Source organism: Schistocerca gregaria, unplaced genomic scaffold, assembly GCF_023897955.1.
Source record: "Schistocerca gregaria isolate iqSchGreg1 unplaced genomic scaffold, iqSchGreg1.2 ptg000286l, whole genome shotgun sequence".
Taxonomy (NCBI): domain Eukaryota; kingdom Metazoa; phylum Arthropoda; class Insecta; order Orthoptera; family Acrididae; genus Schistocerca; species Schistocerca gregaria.
In genome coordinates, this window is record NW_026061776.1 from 115701 (window position 1) to 140123 (window position 24423).

A 24423-nucleotide genomic window follows, 5' to 3' on the forward strand; every position below is an offset into this window, starting at 1 on the left:
AAGTTTGTAGTGTTTTTACATGTATATGTGCAAGCGTGCTATGTGAACGACTTTCGTCTACACAATTGCAAGAAAAGTTCTACTATATACTAGATACAATTTGAAAATAAAGTTTTGAATTCATAAGTTTAGTATCAGAATCTTCTCCTAAGTGATTTTGTGGTAATATTATGAATATTTCTACACATTTGATTCTGTTTGTAGACTTGTGTTTCGTGATATCCAAGCAGTAGAAAAAAAAACAGTCCACTCAAATTCTTATTTGCTATTTTTACATAATAGTATTTTGATTTAAGATGTTAGCAATTAATGCATCATTCTATTTGCAGATGCCAGAAAAATGTTGTGTTTCTGGTTCCAACAGCAACTACAAATCGAGCAAGGAAGAGGGTTACATCTCAGTGTTAAGATTCCCTACTGAAGAGGAAAACAGAAAACGATGGACAAGAAATATCCCCAGAAAGGACTGGACTCCATCAAATAGAAGTGTTGTTTGCATTAAACATTTTGAAGAATGTGATGTATCAAGAGTGGAGATTTACAAGGACTCTGATGGGAACTGTCACGAGTTTCCTCGTCAAAGGCCATTGCTTTTACCAGAAGCTGTGCCAAAAATATTCCCTGGGTTACCATCATATTTAAGTAAGGTGCAGCCTCCAAGAAGGTGTGACCCAGAAATAAGAAGGAAGCGTGCACACCATGAAGAAGAGGAGAAGAATGAAGCCATGCTAAATGAGGACATTATTGCAAATTTTCAGTGTTTGTGTGCTGAGTACCAGGATAGAATAAACAGTGTAGGAAAATGGAGTGTTAGTGTTAAAGAGAATAAGATATTCTTTTATACTATAGATTTTTCTGAAGACATTCCTCAGGTCAAAGCGAGTATGGAAATTAATGACAAAACTCATTTCAAGTGTGTGTGTGAATGGTTTTATTCTGTCACATGAGCAGCTCAGCTGGATTTTACCTTCCTCACTTAGAGTAACCAGATGGTCACAAATTGAAAATATTTTGAGTAGAGTTATCAACTGTGATAGCTACACACCCACCTTTAGTTCTATTTTAAATGAATTAAAGAATATTGCAAAGAAACTTACTCTGCATTCAGAAGCTAATCCAAATTGCTGTGTCACACTCTTGTTTCTGTTGGAACAGGTAGATTTGTTGGCAATGAATAAGCGGACATATTCGGTTGATATGATGATGCATGCATTTATCATCTAAAACCAATCTCCAGCATGCTATGCAGCACTCCGGTCAAGTGGATTACTTACCTTACCACAGCAGCTTTCATCTTCACTGAAGATTTGTACAACCAATAAATCACAAAATGCCCATTTTCTTGAAATTGTTGTGAATAAATTAGATGAGAGAGAAAAGTTTGTAATTCTGCAAGTGGATGAAATTTATGTTAAGCCATGTATTCAGTTTAAAGGGGGGAAACTCCATGGATATGCAGAAAATAGTGCCCCATCTAAGGCAAGAACTGTGCTTGCCTTTCTCACATCATCTTTATATGGCAGTTACAAAGAAGTTGTTCATTTGGTTCCTGTCAAACAGTTGTCAGGCTCAGATCTCCATAAATTAACACTTAATGTGTTGCAGTTTCTTTCGTCATGTGGTCTGACTGTTGTTGTTATTATATCTGATAACAACAGAATTAATTGGAATATGTTTTCACTATTGGTAAACAATTCCAGCAGTCCATATTCCTCTCTGTCATGTGGTTCCCCTGTATTTGTGATGTTTGACACCATTCATTTGTTAAAAAGTATTAGGAACAACCAGTTGAACCAGAGGAACAGTGACAGAACATTTAAATTTCCCCATTTTGACTCAAAATCCAGTGATCTGCTAATGGCAAAATTTTCAGATATTGAGAACCTATACAAAAAGGAACTCAACCAGCTTTTGAAATTAGCTCCTCGGTTGACTCACAAGTCAAGCTTAGAAAGACAAAATGTCAATCTTGTCTGCAATATTTTTAATGAGACAACACTTGCAGGCTTAAAATCTGAATATGGTGAAAATTCAGGAACTGTACACTTTATTGAAATCATTCTCCATTGGTGGAATATTATTAATGTTAAGAACTGTACAAAGGGAATTCACAAACAAAATGAATTGTGTCTGCCTTTCACAAGTGCTTCTGATGACAAGCTTGAATTTCTTGCCAAATTTTTGGCTTGGTTAGAGAGATGGAGGGCTTTGGACACTACCAGTTGTCTGACCACAGACACACATCAGGCACAGTATCAGAGTACTTCTGTTATTTCAGAAGTTGTTGAATATTCTTTTAGTGGTGCAGGCATGCAGTATCTTCTCACAGGAAAACTACAAACTGATAATTTGGAATCAAGGTTTAGTAGGTATTGTCAATTATCGGGTGGAAACTAGAACGTTTCTGTACCCAGGTATTTGAATCTGAAAAGAAGTTGCATATAATGAGTGTTTTGGGAATAAAGTCTGCAAAATATGGTCCAGTAAAACTTTCTCCAGAAATAATGAATGACGTAAGCATCTCAGATGTAATGTCTACGGATGTTGACGTGAACCCGTTTATAAGTGTTTTGAACAATATAGGAAATGAAACTGTGATGTACACCAATCTGTGCTTCTGTATGTTTGTGGTTATGCAGCACACAAAACAACACAATTGCTCCGTTGTACAACATGCACTGATTTTGTTTTAGGCACACACACCATAGATAAATATTTTGATAACCTTGTCCGAAGTGGATTTACTGTGCCATCAGATATTGTTGTGGAACTTGGCACTTTTGTATATACAGTTATGAGGCTTTTAATATCTGAAGAGTATGAAACAAAATCCCTCACTTGTCAAAATCAAAAGCAGTTACTACTCAATCTGGTTGGCCAAGGATTTGAATCACATGTTTCTCTGCAGATATTTGTAACAGATTCATGTCTCTGTGGAAGGTCACTTACTGATATCTACAAAAAGCTGGTTTCCATTATGTGTAACATATTGTTAAATAATTATACCAAACTCCAAAATGATCATTTAATATGTTCCAAGAAGGTGGGATTTAATAGAAAATTAAAAACATTACATAACTTTTGACACAAAAGTATGAAATTTCTTTCTTATCCATAACCTCAGTCCTTAAATGCTCCGATTAGTACTTGCGAGGAGGAGGTGGCCACTATGAAATAAACTTTAATGCACTGATAAATTTCAGTCATGCTTCTTATGCAAATCCTACAGCAAGGTCCCCAGTTCATTCTGACTCAGAAAGATGTGTGAAAGTATTTACATACATTGTGTATCACCTAGATTAAAAAAAAATCTAATATACCAATGAACAATACACAAAAAACATTCGTTAAAAATTATCATTATTATGCCTCTCTCATATATAAAGGTGTGAAAGATATGTTGCAGCTGTCAGAAACTTTTATATTAGTTTGTCATTTATACAGGAAGGAACATAATACATTTCAAATAACAGACTGAAATAATTGCAAGTCTGCAAATAATGTTACTAGGCACCTCACAAAATTATTTGCTGAACTTGTATCTCCAAATCTCGGGTAAGAAACGTCATAATATACTGCTATGAAGCACATGTGAGTTATTGAAATGTTCATCGTTGCAAGGTAACGAGAATAAAATGCGTAATTCCGACATAAAGTCGGCGTAATACTACGAGAAATTTGCTTCTCTAGGTTACTGTGTTATTTATAGGGACCAAATCTACAAAAAAAGAAAGAGATTGCGTATTTATATCTGACACTTCGTCTACATTCGATTAAATCTAAACTTCAGTCTGGGCCTGGCTGCTCACGCTAGCCGGCCTACTGACGTCACAGGGTACGATGTTGTCAGCTTGACGACTCCCGCCTCTAATACGGGCGGCCGTGATTTCGCACATGAACTGCGCTCTGGCACCAGTGCCATAGCACTCAGCCACGCTGCACATTTCACGCGTTGCCACGCCACGCTGTCTGAGCGTGAGGAAAGGGACACTGCGGACGCGCCGCATTTAAACAGCACTGCAGTCGCACTGTATACGACGTGGTTTACATTTCACTCTTAGCAATAACATAAATCACAAACAAAACGAATTTCCATTAGTTTTTATTCGCTTTGGCTGGCTGAAGATTGTTTTCTGATACACACTGTCGGAATAAGGACTAACGCAGACAATTTCACAGTTCTTCGCACTTAGATTGCCACGTAATCGTGACATATTTAGTTTCATAAGAAAAAAGGTCGTTCACACGAATATGTCGATCGAAATATTATTGCACTTTTGCGACCTCATTATATCCAAAATGGCGTCACGTATACAACCAATAATAAATCGTCCCGCGAAAAACGGCAATTTATTGCATCTAAAGTGCGTGAAGTGCAAGAAAAATATGGATAACTGTGTCATGTTCGATAACTCATGTGTGGATCCACTCATCGTGTTTAAAGCATTTAGGACCAAGAAACACGTGGTGTCATTGTGGCTTTGTGCAGTGCATCAGACGAGTTAATGCTACAGGAAATAATCGTGCATATGAGGGAGTAAACGTTACAGCTGCATTACATCAAGAGCTTGAAATTACCAGAAACCACGCTCGCCATATTGAATTGCAAATGACACAGCTCAGTGTCCATTGGGGAAAGAAAGCAAAGGGATGATTACATCAACCTTAAAAATACAAATTGTGTGAAACGTGACCAATCGAGTTTTAACTTAGAATTAAGTAACAGGTTCCAGCCTCTGACGATGTTGAAAGAAGACTGGAAGCAAAAGGCGGAGAAATATAGTATAAATATGAATCCATCACCAGACATTGAAAAGCTGTATTCGTGCAACTTAACTGTAAACAAAGGAGACTGAATGAAAGTCCAGTGCAAAACAACAACATACAGACTAAATCAAGTTCACCTACGAGTGAAAATCAATGTACAGTCAACAAGACTATGCTAGAGGGAAAAACTTGACTAGAAATACTGATCAAAACGAAATATTCGTTCATTCTGATGAGCATAGTCGAGGCATGGCAAAAATTTTATGAACATAAACTGCAAGTCTGTGGATACGTGCAATCAAGAGCACCAATGTGGGAAATAGCAAAAAACATAAACACATGGAAAAAACAGTGGAATATAATCACAGCAGGAGGAAATGACATCTATAAAAAAAAAAAAAACATGAGTAGAGCAACATGTAGCCGAATACATTGCTGAAACTCAGGTGAAAGAAACATGTGATGGTTGTCGGAATTCTACAAAGGCATGATTTAATTTCTACATTGTGCTTAACACAGAAATACAGAACGCAAATCAATTTTTCACTGAAATATGTAAAACATACAATGTGTTTTATATAAATGTGGATTACTTAGAGAGGGACTCTTACACTAAGTTGGTAAGCACATGAATGGCAAAGACAAGAGAATTACATGCCAAAAGATTTGTGAAACAATAGCAGCATTAGAACGTTAAGACGAAATACACACTGAAGCACCGACGACATCAAACACCTCTGCAGACACAGCAATGTCCACTCCAATGTCTGTGCCAAACCAAGCCTCAACAAAACCAACAACTCTAACAGCAGTAGCAATTGAAAATTCACCACTAGCTGAAGGCTTACTGGCAATGAGGACCTCCATATCAACATCACCTACAAGAGTGCAAGTGACACCTACAACAGCAGTAACAACACCAACTACTACCACCCCAACAACAAGAGGAAAGCCCACATCTCGTGGTCGTGCGGTAGCGTTCTCGCTTCCCACGCCCGGGTTCGATTCCCGGCGGGGTCAGGGATTTTCTCTGCCTCGTGATGGCTGGGTGTTGTGTGAATGTCCTTAGGTTAGTTAGGTTTAAGTAGTTCTAAGTTCTAGGGGACTGATGACCATAGCTGTTAAGTACCATAGTGCTCAGAGCCATTTGAACCATTTGAACAAGAGGAAGTTCAGCAATTCCAGTGAAAGGAAGTGTAAGGCAACCATGTCATCTACAAGATTTTTTGTTTCCCAAAAGGTCTCATGACCAAATTGGAATAAATAGTACACCTATCAACAATACCTCCAGCAGCAGGCCTTGAAGCAAAAACAGAAACCACATCAACCACACAAGAAGAATGACCAAAGAGATGGAGAACTGCAACTGTTCACCATCAGGACATTTTCTTATGAGCAACAGAGAAAACCAACCCACACTTCAAGATGAGAAGGAATATTTCCCACATAATTTAAATTCAGGAATAAAGGTAAATAGTCAACCAAGTACAATCAGAACAAACCCAAAATCTCACCAGGTCACTCTTCTTTATCAGAATGTACAGTCGCTTAGGAATAAAGTAAGAGAGCTGTCAGGTGAACTGACATATGTTAATACACTTTTCTTAATTGATCACTGCCTGAAATAAACTGAGTTAAAGACAGTGAAAGTAACGGATTGTGTGTGAGCAGCACAAGTGTGTAGAAATCAGTTTACACATGGAGGGAACTGCATATACATTAGAAAGATATCAAATTCAATAACTTAAATAATGTTGAATCCTTGAACACTGAGAAAGATTTTGAAATATTAGGCATAGAAATTCCAGCATTCAAGTTAATTGTGATATGTTGATATAGATCTCCAGAGAGCCACTTAAAATTCAACACTCAGCTTGATACTTTGCTAAATAAAGTAGTAACAAACCAAAAAAACAGTTTTTGTATGTAGAGACCTAAATTTAGACTTTAATAAGCCAAGCAATTCAAAATCTGAGTTGACGATCATATTAACAGCCAATAATTTGGAGAATACAATCCATGTCCCTACATGTGAAATGATTCATTCTAGTACCACTATAGATCAAACAATAATTAGCTCCAAAACAAAATATAAATCAGCTGTAATTAAAGCTGGACTGGCAAACCACCATGAATAGGCTATAGGCTTTCATGTAAACACAAATTCATCCTGTAATTATATGAGGAAGACTACACATATGGGTAGAACTTTCAGTAATGGTGCAGTACAAACATTCCAGAATTATCTCCAGCAAGAATCATGGGCACTAGTGTATAGTAGAGAAAATATTTCTGATAAGTTTGAGACATTCATGAAAATATTTTATATTATTTTTATCTTGCTTTTCTACTGAAAACCAAAACAGCCCAAACCACTAAATACAAGAAATGGATTGCTAGTGGTATAAGGAAATCTTGTGCTAGGAAACAGTACCTACACAATATTGCTAGAAGTTACAGCACAACTCTGGAGTTTGATAATTACTTCAAAAAATGTAAATCTATCTTAAATAAAATAGTAAAGGAGGTAAAGAAACGAGACAACGACAAATACACAGAAAATGCTTCAGACAGAACCAAAGCAATCTGGCAAGTTGTACTGAAAGAAACCCTATCTGACAAAAAATATTGTGTTAAGGGCTGGCTTCGAAAACATTAATAACCCAGAGAAAGTAGCAACTATGTTTAATAACTATGTCCTGAATGTAACAGAGAAACTACTACAACAGACCTGAAATTGAAAACAGCATACAGAAACAGGGAAAAAAAGCTTCAAGCAAATCAATGTTCCTGTATCCAACAACTGTAGAAGAAGTACCAGTTAGAATAAAAAGTCTCAAAAATAAAAAACTGTGCAGGAGTAGATGATATACCTGATTTCATTGCAAAGAAATGTGGGGTCCTGATTACTCAGCCCTTAACTCACCTATGTAACCCATCTTTAGCTACAGGAACGTTTCCTTCATGTTTGAAAATAGCAAAAGTAAAGCCATTGTACAAGAAAGGAAACAAATGTGATTTTTCCAACTACAGACCATTGGCACTTTTCTCTGTTTTCTCAAAAATATTAGAAGGGCTCTTCAATAAGAGACTAACAGACTTCTAGGAGGATAATGGCATTGTGTCAGAATCTCAACATGGATTTAGAGTAAACCATTCAATCGAATCAGCAGTTCATCTCCTTCTATTTGAGGCTCTGTTAGCATTAGACAACAAAAAACTTACCATGGGCATATTTCTAGATTTGTCAAAGGCATTTGACATTATAAATCATGATAAATTGCTACACCAGCTGGAAAATATTCCAATTTGCTGCTGATACAAGCATTCTAATCACAGGAAACTCAGAATAAACCCTTGAAAAAAACATAAGAGAAGCCACTGACAAGCTAGCATATTACTTTGATAACAATGACTCAATAAACACTGGAAAAACTGTAGCTATGGATATACACAGCACAAACAAAAAATCTGATATCGCCAAATCTAGAGCCACATGGACAGACAATTACAACACAGCCTGTACCAAATTTCTTGGATTTCATCTACAAGACAACTTGAATTGGAAAACACATATTGAACAAATGAACAAAAAATTAAGTACTTGTTGTTTTGTGATGGGTATATTAAAAAATTGTACCTGCTACAACACTCTTCAGTCTGTATATTATGCAGTCGTACAATCTCACCTCCAGTACGGGATTATGTTCTGGGGAAATTCTGGAGACGCCATCAAAACATTCAAAATTTAAAAAATTATAAGAATAGTGGAAGGGGTAGATAATCGCAAAACATATAGACCATTGTTTCAAAAAAGGATGATCCTGCCTATTCCTTGCATATATGTACTTGGAAATATAATGTAATTAAAACGAAACTTATACACAAAAAGACCGCTCATCACTCAAAATCACATAATACACAGCTTTGATATAAGACAAAAATTGGATGTACATGTTTAAAGTGCCGACACAAAGTTATTTCAAAACAGTCTTATGCATCCTAGTATCAAACTAAACAATGCTTTACCAGATACCATTAAACATATGCAGAACATTGGTCACTTCAAATTTAAATTTAAGTCATATTTGGTAGATAATTGCTTTTACACAGTAAATGAATATCTACCAAAAAAATTCTATGTTAACCCACTGTAGTCTCAGACGGAGGAAAATTTGTATATTATCTCTTTCTATATAGTGTAACAACATTTATTTAAGTATTCCTCATTAATTGAAATATTAATGTGTGTTATTATGTACAAAGGTGTAATTATATATAAACTGTTAATATTAACATAAAAATCCAAATATATGTTGCACTGTGTGCAGCTGTAGATGAAAATGGATCAATAAATCAATCAGTATGGGGATGTGGAACCCCTAACTGAGGACAGCAACATAGATATCCTGGAGAGTTTCAACTTAAAAGGATTTTTCGTTGAAATGGGCATTACATTGCATGTCAGTCCATTACATCTGCACACACACAGTGGCACTTTCAACTACAACGACAGTCTCGAAAACAACTCAAAACCAGATGTAAGATTAGTAGTATCCTCAAAACGTTTAGGAAACTGTCCTTTTAACTCTTTCAAGGCCACAAGGAATTCTTCAGACCACATGTTTTCTTTGACACCAGTGCGCTTAGGGAAGTGGATGTGTTTGTCAGAATGTGTCCATTCCATAAGGCGATTTTCTGTTTAAATGCACGCCAGTCAAATCAGAAATAAGTTTTTTTCTCGCTTTACTATGTGTTACTGAGGGCAGAGCACTTTCAAGTCCACATAAATTTCGAGGCCTCCAATACACTCCGAATATTCTAATATTCGATCTTGCACTCTTTTTTCTCCATAAATTCAACAATAGAGAGTTTTAAATAGGAAAATAGTTCTAGTTACACCCCTTGACTTAACCAATGTACTTTGTAGTATACAATCCCCATACTCCCATTCAGTTCCATTGACGACTGTCGCACCTGACAGAGGAATAAGACTGAAGATTCCTACCCAAACACTGAAAAGCTGCACAGGTCACACCAACATTCAAGCAAGGTGGTAGCGTTATCCTCTAAATTACTGACCAACATCATTAACGTCGATATGCAACAGGATTGTGTTCGAACATTATGAATTACCTTGAACAGAATGGGCCATTGACACACTGTCAATATGACTGCAGAAAACATCATTCTTGTGAAACACAACTCGCTTTTAAAACGTGCGCAAACAAAGTTGACACTCAGCGCGGCGGCTGATGGGAGCGACCGTAAAGGCAGTTCCCATTTACAGTCGCTCCCATCAGCCACCGCGCCGATTGTCAACTTTTTTGCGCGGTTATTACTCACACGAAGTGTTGAGTACTATTGACAAGGGTTTCAAATATCTCCCGTATTTCTAGATTTCCAGAAGGCACTGTACCATACAACCGGTTTGTAGCCTTGTGTGCTTGTGGAATATCGTTTCAGTTATGTGACTGGATTTGTGATTTCTTGTCAGGGAGATCAGAGCTCACAGTAACTTATGGAAAGTCATCGAGTAAAACAGAACTGATTTCTGGCGTTCCCCAAAAGTAGTGTTATAGGCCCACCACTGTTCTTTACTTATATAAACAATTTAGAAGACAATCTGAGCAGCCTTCTTAGGTTGTTTGTGGATGATGCTGTCGTTTATCGTCAAATAAAGTCATCAGAAGATAAAAGCAAATTGCAAAAGATTTAAGAAAAGATATCTTTATAGTGAAAAAACTAGCAATTGACCCCAAATAATGAAAAGTGTGAAGCCATCTACATCAATGCTGAAACGAATCTGTTAAACATTGGTTACACCATAAATCAGTCAAATCTAAAGGCCATAAATTCAACTAAATATCTAGGAATTACAATTATAACTTACATTGGAAAGAACAAACAGAATATGTTGTGGGGGGGGGGGGGGGGGAGATGTAAACCAAAGACTGCGTTCTATTGCAGGACACTCAGAAAATGTAACAGATATACTAAAGAGACTGCCTACACTATGCTTGACCATCCTCTTTTGGAGTACTGCTGTGCAGTGTGGGACCCTTACCGGATAGGATTAACGGAGTACATCGAGAAAGTACAAAGAAGAGCAGCAAATTTTGTATTATCGAGAAATAGGGGAGAGAGTGTCACTGACATGATACAGCGTTTGAGGAGGACATGATTAAAACAAAAGACGTTTTTCGCAGCAGTGGAATCTTTTCACAAAATTTCAGTCACCAACTTTCTCCTCAGTATGGGAAAATATTTTACTGGCGCCGAGCTACACAGGGAAAAACGATCATCATAATAAAATTAGGGAAATCAAACCTGCAGTACCTATGACTCATGCGACTGCATAATATACACTGGTGTCCAAAATTAAAGCAGTAAATCGGTATTTCCCTGTCCTATGTCTAATTGTCGATACAGTCACACAAATTGTCTACATATGTCTGTATGATCGTGTTCTTCAAGGAAGATGACATTCCAGTCGCTTATCGTCAAGTACAGTCACCAGAAGATAAAAGCAAATTGCAAAAGACTTAAAAAGATATCTTTATAGTGCAAAAACTAGAAATTGACCCCAAATCATGAAAAGTGTGAGGCCATCTACACGAATGCTGAAACGAATCTGTTAAACATTGGTTACACCATAAATCAGTCAAATATAAAGGCCATAAATTCAACTAAATATCTAGGAATTACAATTATAACTTACATTGGAAAGAACAAACAGAATATGTTGGGGGGGGGGGGGGAGAGGGAAACCAAAGACTGCGTCTTATTGCAGGACACTCAGAAAATGTAACAGATCTACTAAAGAGACTGCCTACACTATGCTTGTCCATCCTCTTTTGGAGAACTGCTGTGCAGTGTGGGACCCTTACCAGATAGGATTAACAGAGTACAAAGAAGAGCAGCAAATTTTGTATTATCGAGAAATAGGGGAAATCAGAGCTTGCATGGAAATATATAGGTGTTCGCTTTTTCCATGCACTGTTCGAGATTGGAATAATAGAGTATTACTGTGAAGGTGGTTCGATGAACCCTCTGTCAGGCACTTAAGATTTGCAGAGTATCCATGTAGATGCAGGTGTAGATGTAGATGAATGTGTGCAATTTCAGGAATTTTGCTATTTCTACAAACAATTTCATCAAGTTCTGCCAATTCAGCACAAGGTGCTTCTTGATGCACAGAACAATGAATCCCATCTGTCGATAATTGTACTTTTTTGCTCTTTCATTGTCAATTTTATCTTTAAACTCAATGTGCACTGTATTGTAATACTGTTTTATAGCAAACCTGCAATATCTATGACTCATGCGACTGCATAATATACACTGGTGTCCAAAATTAAAGCAGCAAATCGCTACTTCCCTGTCCTATGTCTAAGTGTCGATACAGTCACACAGATTGTCAACATATGTCCGTATCATAGTGTTCTGCAAGGAAGATGACATTCCAGTCAATGGACAGCTCTGCCAGTGATGACGTCAGGACACCTACTACACGAGTTAGTATGTACCGGGTAGCGTCACATCAACAGTCACTACGTACACAGTCACAGACGGTGCAGTATGGCACAGAGAAGGTGCCTGCCAGACTCTCTGCGGTGGAGGGCCGTAGAAAGAAAGTAAGCAGGACAGTCACAAACTGATTTGGCTCAATGGCTTAAAGTGAATCGTTTTCTTGTTTCTCAGATGTGGCGACTGTTTATAGAAGCTGAAACTGTATCCCAAAGACCAGGGCAGGACCGACCACGTGTGACTTCAAAAGACAGGACCGTTATTTGGATGTAAGGGCACGACATTACCGCCTTATTACAGCATGGCAACTCGCATGTGAGCTCACAGCCTCCACTGGATGTGTTTTATCGAGGCAAACGGTGTGCAGAAGGCTTCAGCAGAGTGGCCTTTATTGTCGGAGAAATGCTGTATGTCTACGTCTGATTCGTCTTCACAGAAGGGGGCGGAGTCATCTACATGCCACCTGGACAGTCGAACAGTGGCCAGTGTTGCTTTCACAGATGAGTCCCAATTTATTCTGGAGAGTGATTCTCGATGGATTCGTATCTGGAGGGAATGAGGAACACAATTTCAGGACCAAAACATTGTGGAAAGAGACTGATATCCAGGAGGGCCCCTAACGGCTTGTGCAGGGATTATGTTTACCACTCAAGCCCATCATCACGAAATGTACGGGTGATTCGGCAAAGTTTAACTGCTGTCAGGTATCGTGACCTCATCTGCAGTTGTTGCGAGGTGCTGTGAGCCCAGGCGTCGTATTGATGGACAATAATGCTCAGCCTCATAGAGCACGAGTGGTTGATGTTTCCTTGGATATAGAAGAAGATACTGCATGCATGGCGTGGCATGCTGCCTCTCCCGATTTGGATCCCATAGATCGTGTCGGGGATGCTCTAGGGAGACGGCCTGCATCACGTCAGCATCCACCAACCACTCTACAAGACTGCGAGCAGTTCTGCGGGAAGAATGGGTGTTACTGATGACATCTTTCACAGCATGCCCCGTCATCGTCAAGCATGTATTGCTGCCAGAGGTGGTCACACCCCTCACCGAGCACACTGACCAATTGTCGGAATGTGTGTTCAAATCCATTAAGTCAGAAAAAACGAAGCACATTTTTGTCTACCATCATGCATGTTGCAGTTGTTTGTGTTCTGTATTCTTTGCAATGTTTCTGCTTTAGTATCACCTGTTTACACTGATTTGTGGCAAAATAAACGTAACACTGCAAAATTTCCTTTTGTTGCTTTAATTTTGGACCCCAGTGTATATTGAGAATTCTCATCCCTCTCTTCTGTCACTCTCATTCATTTTTAAAGTTTTGTAATGATAGATCGCTAGACTGCCTCTTTTTGTGCAAAGAGACACAGGATCTGTGAATGTTCTTCACATTACGAACAAATAGTGAAGAGTAAACAGTGCTGACACCAAGATTCTGCGGAACTGGAGAGGGTAGTAAAAAAAAAAAAAGCCGCATTGCACTACTAAATGTAATGCCACACTGTATCAAATACTTCTGTGAAAGAACGAGTAAAGCCAAAACAGGTTGAGCCTTGGTCCATGCACAGCCCACACACATGGGGCGTGCGAAGTTTAGCATGCTGTGCCTGCTCCTGCCTTACACCATCCTTGTCTGAAAAAAAGTTAGTTTTGTGGAAACGCAGTGTAGTGCCGTACGAATTTCACTGAGTAATGCATATAGAGCCAGTAAACTCAAGGGAAATGGAAGGAGAAGGCTGGAAGCGATGTATGGAATACGTGTTCCAGTGATGCAATGTAAATTCAGTGGGATGAATTTTCGGTAAAACAAGCTATTTATTAGGTTACACAAAGATAAACACTAAAGTTCATCCCTTGTAAAAGCCTTGGGAAACAACGAATAAAAATAAGAGAGATACAGTGACTGTGTGCCGTCGCAAGTGAGGGAATGTTAAAAGCTGTGTGAGATTGGGACACTCCACATGGAATCTCGACACTGCACGAAGCAGAACAACATACAAAATGCTTACATTGTCGTTGCACGTGATACTAACGAAATTGGAAGGCAGGCTTTCCAAGGCGTCTCAGGAATGCTAAAGAGGATGCGATGCGCGAGCCATAAATGGCTAAAGTGCAACTGATCCTAATCGGAAAGCTGTGATGCCCACAGGCTCTCTGCCGCTAACTGCTGCACTACATCAACTCCCCATATTTACCCTCGAATAGTCTCCGTACAGAATGTACAGCACTCATGTCATGTTGGAAGCACTGGTTAACGAACGAAAAGTGTAGCTAGCATTCGTGGGCCAGTTTCATCGACCGTTCATCACCAGAACACACAGAAGAATGCCTGCCTCCCACGCCGATGAGAATTCTGAGCGGAAGCTCCGGTGGGCAGGTCGCAGTATTGGGGGCAAACACATTCCTGTCAGTAGTGCCCACTATGTCGCAGGTGCTTTGGAGAGCATCTACGTGTGACTGTAAGGGGAGAGTCGCCGCTAGGGCAGACTGCACAACTCGTGAAATTTTAGAATTTAGAGAGGGGCCAGTCCCCCTCCCCCCCACACCAAAGAAGAGGAGGATGTTAGGCTAATAACGCTGACTGCAGCTCCGGGGCATCAAATGCTGGTATGCGGGTGAAGCAGCAGTGAGTGTTTTTGACGTGGTAGCGTGAGGTCAGTCGAGTAGTGGGAGCTGGCATCAGAAGAGGTCTATGGTAGCTGACAGTTGTCACAGTGACAGCAGTGCATGCAGGAATGGTGTGTAATGTGGGCAAACAGCTGACTACTGCTAGTGGCTGGGATGGTGTGGCGGCAATGGCGACATAGTACAGAAGTGGGTGGCACCTGCCATGTGGGTGGGTTTGGAGGAATGTAGCCCAGGTGACCCACTGTGAATGGTGGCAGGAGGCTGTCCAAAACACACAGCAGGCGACTGGCACAATGGCACAATGGCTGAAGGTGGACCTGGTGAGGTGCAATGGCGTTGGGACTACAACTCAGAAAAGAAAGTGCTGCGTGGCACAGCAATAGGTTCAGAGGTGCTGGGTGTGACATTGGGATGGCACCAGTAGCGACTGGGCCACATTGGTCATGAAATCAGCAGCATCAGTGATGGGCAGGGAGACCTCAGCTGTTGTTGGCATACAGGCATCATTGAGGGTGAGCATGTGAGCTGGCTTAAAACTGTTGAGGACACAACTGAGGGGACGCCATTTAAATCCAAAGTAAATGTTTTTTCTTTTCATTGTAAAACGAGATAAGGGCCTGAGTATTTTGGGCGGACAGGTGGCTGGCATGCATTGATGCACTGACGCATAGCATTACATTAGTGCACTACGTGAGGTCATGATACATGAAAGTCTTGTACTTGCCAAGGCATCACGGAGGCATGGTGAAAGAGCATCCCTCAACAGAAGGACAGTAGTACTTCACTGTCTCTTAGACTGTGAGCAGTTCCCGATTATGCATGGCCCATTTACGATGGGGCCTTTTTGCCTTGGCAGTGGAAGGGGGCTGAAGTAGGTGGTGGGGGTAAAGGGACTGGGTGGTGGCTGCAGCCAGTGGGGGGATGAGTGACTCAAGCATACAGACTGCTATTATGGCAGTGGCGGGAGTCCTGCATGGTGAGTGCTCTATAGATCACAGCACGCACGTAAGAATTCCAGCTCTGGAATAAAAGCTTGTCCAGCAATAAACTGAGTTTGGCTAAGGCATGGAGGTATTGCATAAGCTGGGTGGGCTTCACATCAGGACACTCTTTTGAAGAAAATAGTGTGTCGGAGTGCTGTGTTTTGAATGACTAGGCCTCTTTTAATATACAGTAGCTGCCAGACTGTGGAGCACTGGTAAAGGCGAACTGCGGTGTGTCTCTCATAATTCCAGACCGTTTGAGGATTGCCTTTGCGGAGCCATCTGTGTCAGCAGGTTGGGCAGACTGGTTGCAGGGGTCTCACTGTATGAAACACTCTGCCATGAACGACATGCACGAATGTCCAAAGGAACAGGCACTGTGGCGACTACAGCTTTTATGAAATACATGAAATGTATTCATAGTTGTGAATATGGACAACCATGAGCTACACAATGAAATGAAAACCATGAAAATATGAACCAGACCTGACCTTGAACTCGTATTTCCTGCTTCTCGTTACCAGTGCCATTAGGTAATCCAAGCACAACTCTCTGCCAGATCCAGACAAACACATGTCATCAACCACATATCTACAACCTGTATTCGTATATCCATTATGTATATCCCAGTACAGGCGAGACATTGTACTTAAAAGTCGTTTGCCCAGTGTCATTGGACAAATGCAATATTGCAGTGCCTGTGTTATTCCAAATTACAATGCAGTGTTCCTTTGGACACGCATGCGTGCATCCTGACACCGCATAAGCGACTTTCAAGAACAATGTCTCCCCTGTATGGGAATTTACGTAGTGAATACATGAGTACAGGTTATAGACACATGGTTGCCGACAAATGGTAGTTTAGATCTGCCCATGAGTCGTGCTCAGATAGCCTAACAGGAAGGCACCGCTCGCAAAAAGCGGGAAATCCGGCTTCAAGTCTGACACAAATTTTCATTCCATTTTCATTCCATTATACAGCTGATGGTTGTCAATGTTCGCAACTGCAAATATATTTCATTTATTTCATGCCTAACAGGGAAGGTGCGCTGCATGGAACATGCGAGAAATGGGGGCAGTAGAAGGAGGGTCTTTGAAGTCCAGATCACTAGTGTGAAAACACACTCCAGCGCCATAAATGTTTCACTGCACAACACACATTATCGCTACAGAGCTAAGGAACATAAGGGAAACAGAAGGAGAAGGTGGAAAGTTATACATCGAATGCATGTTCCAGTGAAGCAAGAAAAACCTTCTAGAAAAATTTTCGGTAACACAAGCTATTTATTAGAGCAGAAATACTACTGCACATTATTTACCAAAACATAGGTAGAAAAAATGATCTGTACAAAAATTTGGGGCCTGATTTGTGCAGCCAAGGTTCTTAGTTCGTCAGTTATGACAAAGAAACAAACCGACGTTAAATTCTTATGTGGGGGCCTTCACTAAGATTAACACACGTTAGAAAATTCAACAAAAACACCAAAAGTTTGGCCGTCATAGAGGCTGTGGGAAACAATACATAAAAGTAAAAGAAATACAGTGACTGAGCACCTTCGCACATGAAGAAAGATTAAAAGCCCATTGAGAAGTAAATGGGATGGTCCATATGGACACTCAGCACTGGCTTGAAGCAATACAACGTACATGACCGTTGTGTGTGTTGCTGCACATGGAATTAATGGAATCTGGAGTTGAAAAGGATGTGGCATGCGAGCCATATATGGCGGGAATGTGACTGGTCCTGTTCAGAAAGCTGTGGCACTCACAAGCTACATGCTGCTAACCAATGCACAAGGTCGACTCTCCAGATTTATCCTCAAACAGTCACTGTGCAGCACTTAGCACTGGTTCACAAATGGGAAGTGGAACATTTGTGTGCTTGCTGCACTGACCGTTCACCAATATAACATGCATAAGAATGACTTCCTTGCACACCAGTGGGAATTCTGATCCGAGGCTCCAGTAAGCTGGTTTGGTAATCAGGCGAAAGACATTCCTGTCAATAGGTGTCCACAATGACATGAGTTATTTGGAGAGCCTCTAGGTGTGACTGTGAGCAGACCTTACATCTCGCAAAATTTTAGAATGTAGAGTTTAGAATTTCTCTTCTTAGACTGAAGGTAATTTTGATGTGAGATTGTTAATTTGGAAGTGTTACGACCCCACATTGTAAACAACATTGGTGTTAATCAATAATAATAGAAAAGTTTAACTACATACATAATTTTGAAACTGCAGTTCCCTTCTGACTCTGACATCTGGCTGCTCCAAGTATCCATCTGCATGACGATCTGGGAGAGAATATCCTGAAGATCGCAGGAAAGATTTAAATGTACTGGGATTAGAGGATGATGATGACGATGGTATTGTGATTTTGGGTGAAAACTCGTTTCTGTTTCATTACATCAGTGGCTAAAGTGCACAAAATTATATAAAAAAGCTGTAAATACTGCAAAGCTTTCTGATAACAGAAACAAAACTAGCAGTTTAAAATTGCTATAACTTAAAGCACAAGTGTTGTAACAATTGGAGCAGTCATTATATTACCTCAAAACGATGATCGATATAAATATGAAACGTAATACGAGTGACTTGTTCAGAATAAGAAACATAAATTCCATTTGTCTCTTGTTTGTGAAAGATGTCCCTAAAGTTTCTGTCATGTAGTTATTGATAATGGCTTGGTTATGCACATTAAGGCTGACCATAAGCAAGTGCAGGGAGAGGGAAATACAGATCTTTCAGTTAAAGACTTGACTCTTGCAAGTTATATTAATGTGGAAACATTCTGATTACAAAAGATGACATCTACTATGGATCAACAATTTATCAACCATCCACAAGATTTAAATGTACTGGGATTAGAGGATGATGATGACGATGGTACTGTGATTTTGGGTGAAAACTCGTCTCTGTTTCATTACATTAGTGGCTACAGTGCAGAAAATTATATAAAAAAGCTGTAAATACTGCAAAGTTTTTCTGATAACAGAAACAAATTTGGCAGTTAGGAACGGTTTTACCATATATACAAGTACTGATGGGGGTTTTGTTATCCCTCTATTAATTTTATAGGTTATGTTTAGCACAAACTTATGTTGTTGCAAATAAAATACTTCTATGAATCTGCTACAAAGGAACATTCTGCAGTAGCAATGGATGTTAATGATTTGTTTGTGGCTGACCAGTGTGTAAACAACAGTAGTGTGAGACTTCTACTCAGGCACAGTGTGGAGCCCATACTGTTCTGTCAGCATATTTATGAACAATTATACAAATTAAATAAATGGCGCTTTAAAAAAAAAGTCTCTGTCAAATATTCCAAATGTAACTTTGCATGGCATACAAACAAAAAATAAAACCTTTTGATTCATGTTAAAGCATCCCATGCATCCTCAATAATTTTTTCATGCAAAGTTCTTCATAGAATAAGTTATTTTACGAATAAAACACAAAAATTTCTTTATAACTGTATAACTCTAATGGGCTGTTTAATGAAATAAGCCCTTCTTGACAACTGTGATATGATATGTCACCTAGTTTGGAGTCTGTTTATGGTAAAATTGTTGGGGGGGGGGGGGGGAGTTAGCACTTAAAGGGTGATAATCTGATGTAGAAGAGAGATACTGTGCATATATAATTTTAATCATTAGCTAAATGCCATAAACGTTGTGCAATCCAAAGCTTTTAGAAGTATGAAGTTCTGCTAACATGTGGCGTGCTGTGTTAGCTGTTATCGAGAACTCACCGCTAGTCATGTAAGTTTGGCTTGTCACGAACAACTGAGGAAGAATAGTTGCAAATATTAACAATATAGTGGCCATAACTTTTTGTCAGTTCCGTTACTGAACATGTCACTTTTGTGTCGTTGACGTTTTCACGAGGCATATATCTACATTCATACTTTGAAAAACCACTGTGAAGTACATGGCAGAGGGAACATCCCATTGTACTAGTTATTAGATCTTTCTCCCGTTCCATTCATGTATGTAATGGCAGAAGAATGACTGTTTAAATTGTCTGCAATTAGTCTAATACTGTCTTCGCTGTTTATATGGGGGGGGGGGGGGGGGCGACGCATGGGGGTTGTAATATATTCCTAGATTCCTCGCTTGAAATTGATTCTAGAAATTTCTAAGTAAATTTTTCATGGCAGTGTGTCAACGAAGGTGCTGAACGAACTGAATTGGTTGACATTAATTATGAATACATCTTGAACTTACGTTATCTGACGATCTAGTGTGAATCAGCATTTAACCCACCCCCATTCTAAACCGAATGGCGCTATTTTTGCGTGCAAAAATTGTCTTCAAGCTTGATTTGCGCTACCAATCGGAATGGGAATGCTACGCCAGATATAACTAACTGGGGAATAAAATGGCATCGTACAACGCGCACTCCAAATTATGCCGTAGTTAACATTACCCCGAATAGTGTTTTGTTTTATCTTTTGATTGTACACTGGCCTTCATTATGAACTGGAATCGATGTCACCTATTCCCCTAGAAAGCTGCTGTATTACTACTAAAGCGCCATGTGACAGTGACATCAGCGTCACAGATTAATTCCTTGATAGTATTTCTACAATCTGATTCATTTGGCTTCGCAACAAACTCTCGTGGCCAACATCTATGGAATACGCAACTAATTAAGTTCGAAACACGTGCTATTGTTTGGAGCTTGTAAAAACGATATGGTTTCTGGAGCCAACTAATCGATATGACTATTTGATGACGACATGTGTTATGAATGGTGAAATTTGTGTCGTTTCCTGTTGTTTTGATTCCTGAAGGAAATGGCATCTAGAGTTATTTCTCGTGGAGTGAAAGTTTCTCAGCGTTTGTTGTTGCCGTTTTCCTTCCGAGTAAGTATGTTTGTGTATTGTCAGTATTTAGCGCGGGATTCAAACCGAATAATATTTTCCCAGGCGTGGTACAGGATTCGACGGTAGTATAAAACTGTTGTTGCTAGCGTGGAATACCAACTTTGTGAAATGACCTCACATTTTCTGGAAAAACAAGTGCCATGCAGACACATCTCCTGTTAAGTCATATTACTCGCCTGAAGTTACATGCCCCAAATAGAAATTCAACGAACTGTAACCAACTTCTTGCCTTGATAACAACTGAAGTAACTTCCTGCTTACAACTAGTTGTTTGAGATTTGCACGGTGTGATCATCGGCGAGGGAGTAATCTGGTCAGTAATCTGTCTTGCTTGAAAAGAAAATAGCGTTATAAAGATTCAGTTTAAGTCCTCATTTTGAAGTATCATTTACCGTTATTGCAATTTTGATTATCAACTGCAAAAACACTTAAAATTTGGCCAGCAGGAGACATGCCGTAGCATCATGGCACAATGTAACAAGTTATACATTTTCTGACACTAAGGCAAAAAATTAAGTGGTAGAGAACTTAGGTTACACATTTTTACTTAGAGAATATACAGATAGTTCAGTACGTCCTTGTTTGGAGTGCCAAACATTTCCTGCGTACCTGTGGGGAAAATGTTGTAGGCTGATCAAGATCGTGGCATATGTTATATTTATTTTGTGTTTGGTAATTATGTCTCTCAATTTATGGATAAATTGATACAATAATATATTATTTCAATAAATTCAAAGTACAAGTTACAATGGAGGATTAATTAAATCTGATGCATGGTGTCACCATCATCTTTGGTATTTACTAGATTATTCACACATACGGTATTTAAGTACAATTTAAAAAAAAAATTTAAATGTATGTTGTTCGTTCCTAATAAACATTTATGAACGAAGTACATGATGAAACATGTAATCCATATCAAATGCACAGACACAACATAGTAATGTCACTGGACGACCCGGTCTTTATTGATTTGTATGACATGAGAATTTTTTTTATAAATTTGTATTGTCCTTATCTGCATAACAACAACCAGCTCCGTACATTTGCTCTCGACTCGTGACATCATAAAGGTGACGGGCATTGATATTTCAAGCATATGCAGAGGATGAAGTCACTCACTACACTTGTGAACAAACATAACTAACACTCGAAATAGTAAACTCCAGCAATAGAATGAAACTATTGGGATAATTGCAGGGAGTAGGGGGTTTTGGGTAGGGGCAAACTTTATGAACATCGGTATAAATAGTGAGAGAGAGAGGAAAAAAAAAAGCGCACAAAATTCTTGATGTGCAACACAAATGATTGTTGTCATAAATTTTGTGTCACCTACGAAGTAAATGGTACCAGTAAACCCAAACAAAATATGGAAACAAAGTAGTCCAAATTTTACTTGACCTGTATAGCCTTTGATACCAAGAAACCTACACACAACTCAGTATCGGGCCATTCTCAAAAATTGGACATTTTTGTAAAATAAATTGTTTTTGAAAATGAAGTTTTATGTATTTAGATCTTAGTGCAATCAAGTAAACCAGTACTCCAATAATGGTGTACCCCCCCCCCCCCCCCCCCCACTCCCCCTCCTGCAAAAAAAAAGTATTTTGTGAAAAAAAAAACTAAAAAATTATTCAACATAATAGTGGAGGTGAGATTGGTAGTAATGGAGGTGAGACCTGCCTGAAGTACCTGAATACTGCGTAAGTTAGAATTTAATAATTGTCATTGAAACATGAAATGAATCATTATTGATTGTTCGTGCTATTGCAGTATGAATAGCTCAAGATACAAATGGTACATCAGGCCAAAATATTATAATTTTTCAAATCGGCACTGTCCTTGATTACTGGTGTTTGGCAGATTTAAAACTGTCACAATTTCACACCATTCTACATAAGAGACATTCTCTTTTCCAGGGAATATGAACAAATTGCCCTAAAAATCCCAAGCCGTAGCCAGAAGCAAGTCTGGGAGTACAGCGACTAGATTTAAAAACTAAAAAACATTAGGCTATTATACAGAACATTAAGGTAAACCTACTCAGCAAGCATAAATAAGCTACATAATTCCATCACTAATTTTTAGAGGTAAATAAAATAGGATCATTTTGATGCCTGAAGCTGACCTTGTAATATTTTGGAAATCATAAGTTAGAGCCTAAACCATTTTTTAAAAAAATCACTGTCTAGTTAAAAGATAAATTTGTCACTTATATACAGACATAGCTTTTCTAATTTGATAAATAAGACAGCTTATTTTGTCGTTTAATCACTAATCAACATTCCGATACTACATTCTCACCTCTGTGAAGATCAGTTTTCACGGAGGTGAGAAACATTCACAAAATTAGATGTTGAGCTGCTGCTTGTGAGGTTAGACTTTCCTATCTCCTTAGTGTTAATTAACAATTAATGTGTAATCAATTGATAAAAATAACAATTATAAATGATTAAAACTTACCCAAAACAATGAACATTGGAGTATCTGAGGTGATGATCATTAATGTCATTATTTCTTCTTGGCGCTGTAATAATTTAACTCAAACTCTACAATCATACAAGCCATGCAATAACTGCCCAAAAATCAAGATGGCTGCTTGCGGTTCCCCTTACATGAAGGAGAAAGCTACTGGGACACTGTATGAGACATTTATTGAACTATAACTCTTATTCACAGAGGTGAAGCTGTAGCATGGGACTAGGTTTGAACAGTTTTTAAGTATCAGCGCGTACTCCGCTGCAGAGTGGAAATCTCATTCTGGAAACATCCCCCAGGCTGTAGCTAAGCCATGTCTCTGCAGTATCCTTTCTTTCAGGAGTGCTAGTTCTGCATGGTTCGCAGGAGAGCTTCTGCAAAGTTTGGAAGGTAGGAGAGGAGGTACTGGCAGAAGTAAAGCTGTGAGGACCGGTCGTGAGTCGTGCTTCGGTAGCTCAGTTGGTAGAGCACTTGCCCGCGAAAGGCAAAGGTCCCGAGTTCGAGTCTCGGTCGAGCACACAGTTTTAATATGCCAGGAAATTTCAACTTTAAAAATGGTTTTAACAAAAAATACAGTAGTGTCTCATTGTTAATAAATTTTGTAATTGTTAAACTGGTTAAAAATTAAAACCCTTTATAATGTGTTGTCCAATTTAACTTAATGTAACCAAGGTAGATGTAGAGGAGAAGTAAGAGGTGATATCTCACATACTGTTACTGAAATATTTAACAAAATTGAATAATTTTATTTAAAAATAAGTAAATTAATGATGTAATATAGTTTTAAGCTAAATTCAAGATATTTGAGAATGCTTAAATGCATTTAAATAAATCATATTATGACCTGGGGCTCAAATATGCCAGATTTTTTAGAATAACCCCTGGTAGTTTCACTTGACCTATACAGCTGATTCACAACCTTCTATACAATGAACCCACTCACAACTCCAAAACTTGATACCACGAATTTCACTTGGCCTATGTGCCAGCTAAAGTGAAGCCTGCAGTACCAACAACCAACACCCTCAAATCGTCATATCTGTCCTCTAAACCTTCACTTACCCTGCCTGTCTGATACGAAATTTACAGTACAACAAATGAAGACGTAACTAATAGCTAACGTGTAATCTAACCAGCAGTGGCAAACCA

At 39.0% G+C, this 24423-nt stretch overlaps 1 protein-coding gene and 1 non-coding gene across 2 annotated transcripts in view; both read left to right on the forward strand.

The window, feature by feature from the left end:
* Positions 1-20392: 20392 nt before the first annotated feature.
* The window catches only part of LOC126305239 (2-oxoisovalerate dehydrogenase subunit alpha, mitochondrial), a 173789-nt gene continuing 169758 nt past the window's right edge, over positions 20393-24423 (forward strand). The window contains exon 1 of the mRNA XM_049992028.1: positions 20393-20775. Within this exon, the coding sequence (XP_049847985.1) occupies positions 20707-20775 (69 nt within the window). The 5' untranslated portion in view covers positions 20393-20706. The remainder of the gene's footprint in view (positions 20776-24423) is intronic.
* On the forward strand, positions 23718-23792 carry Trnas-cga (transfer RNA serine (anticodon CGA)). The gene has a single exon. It is a non-coding gene; the product is annotated as a tRNA-Ser (tRNA).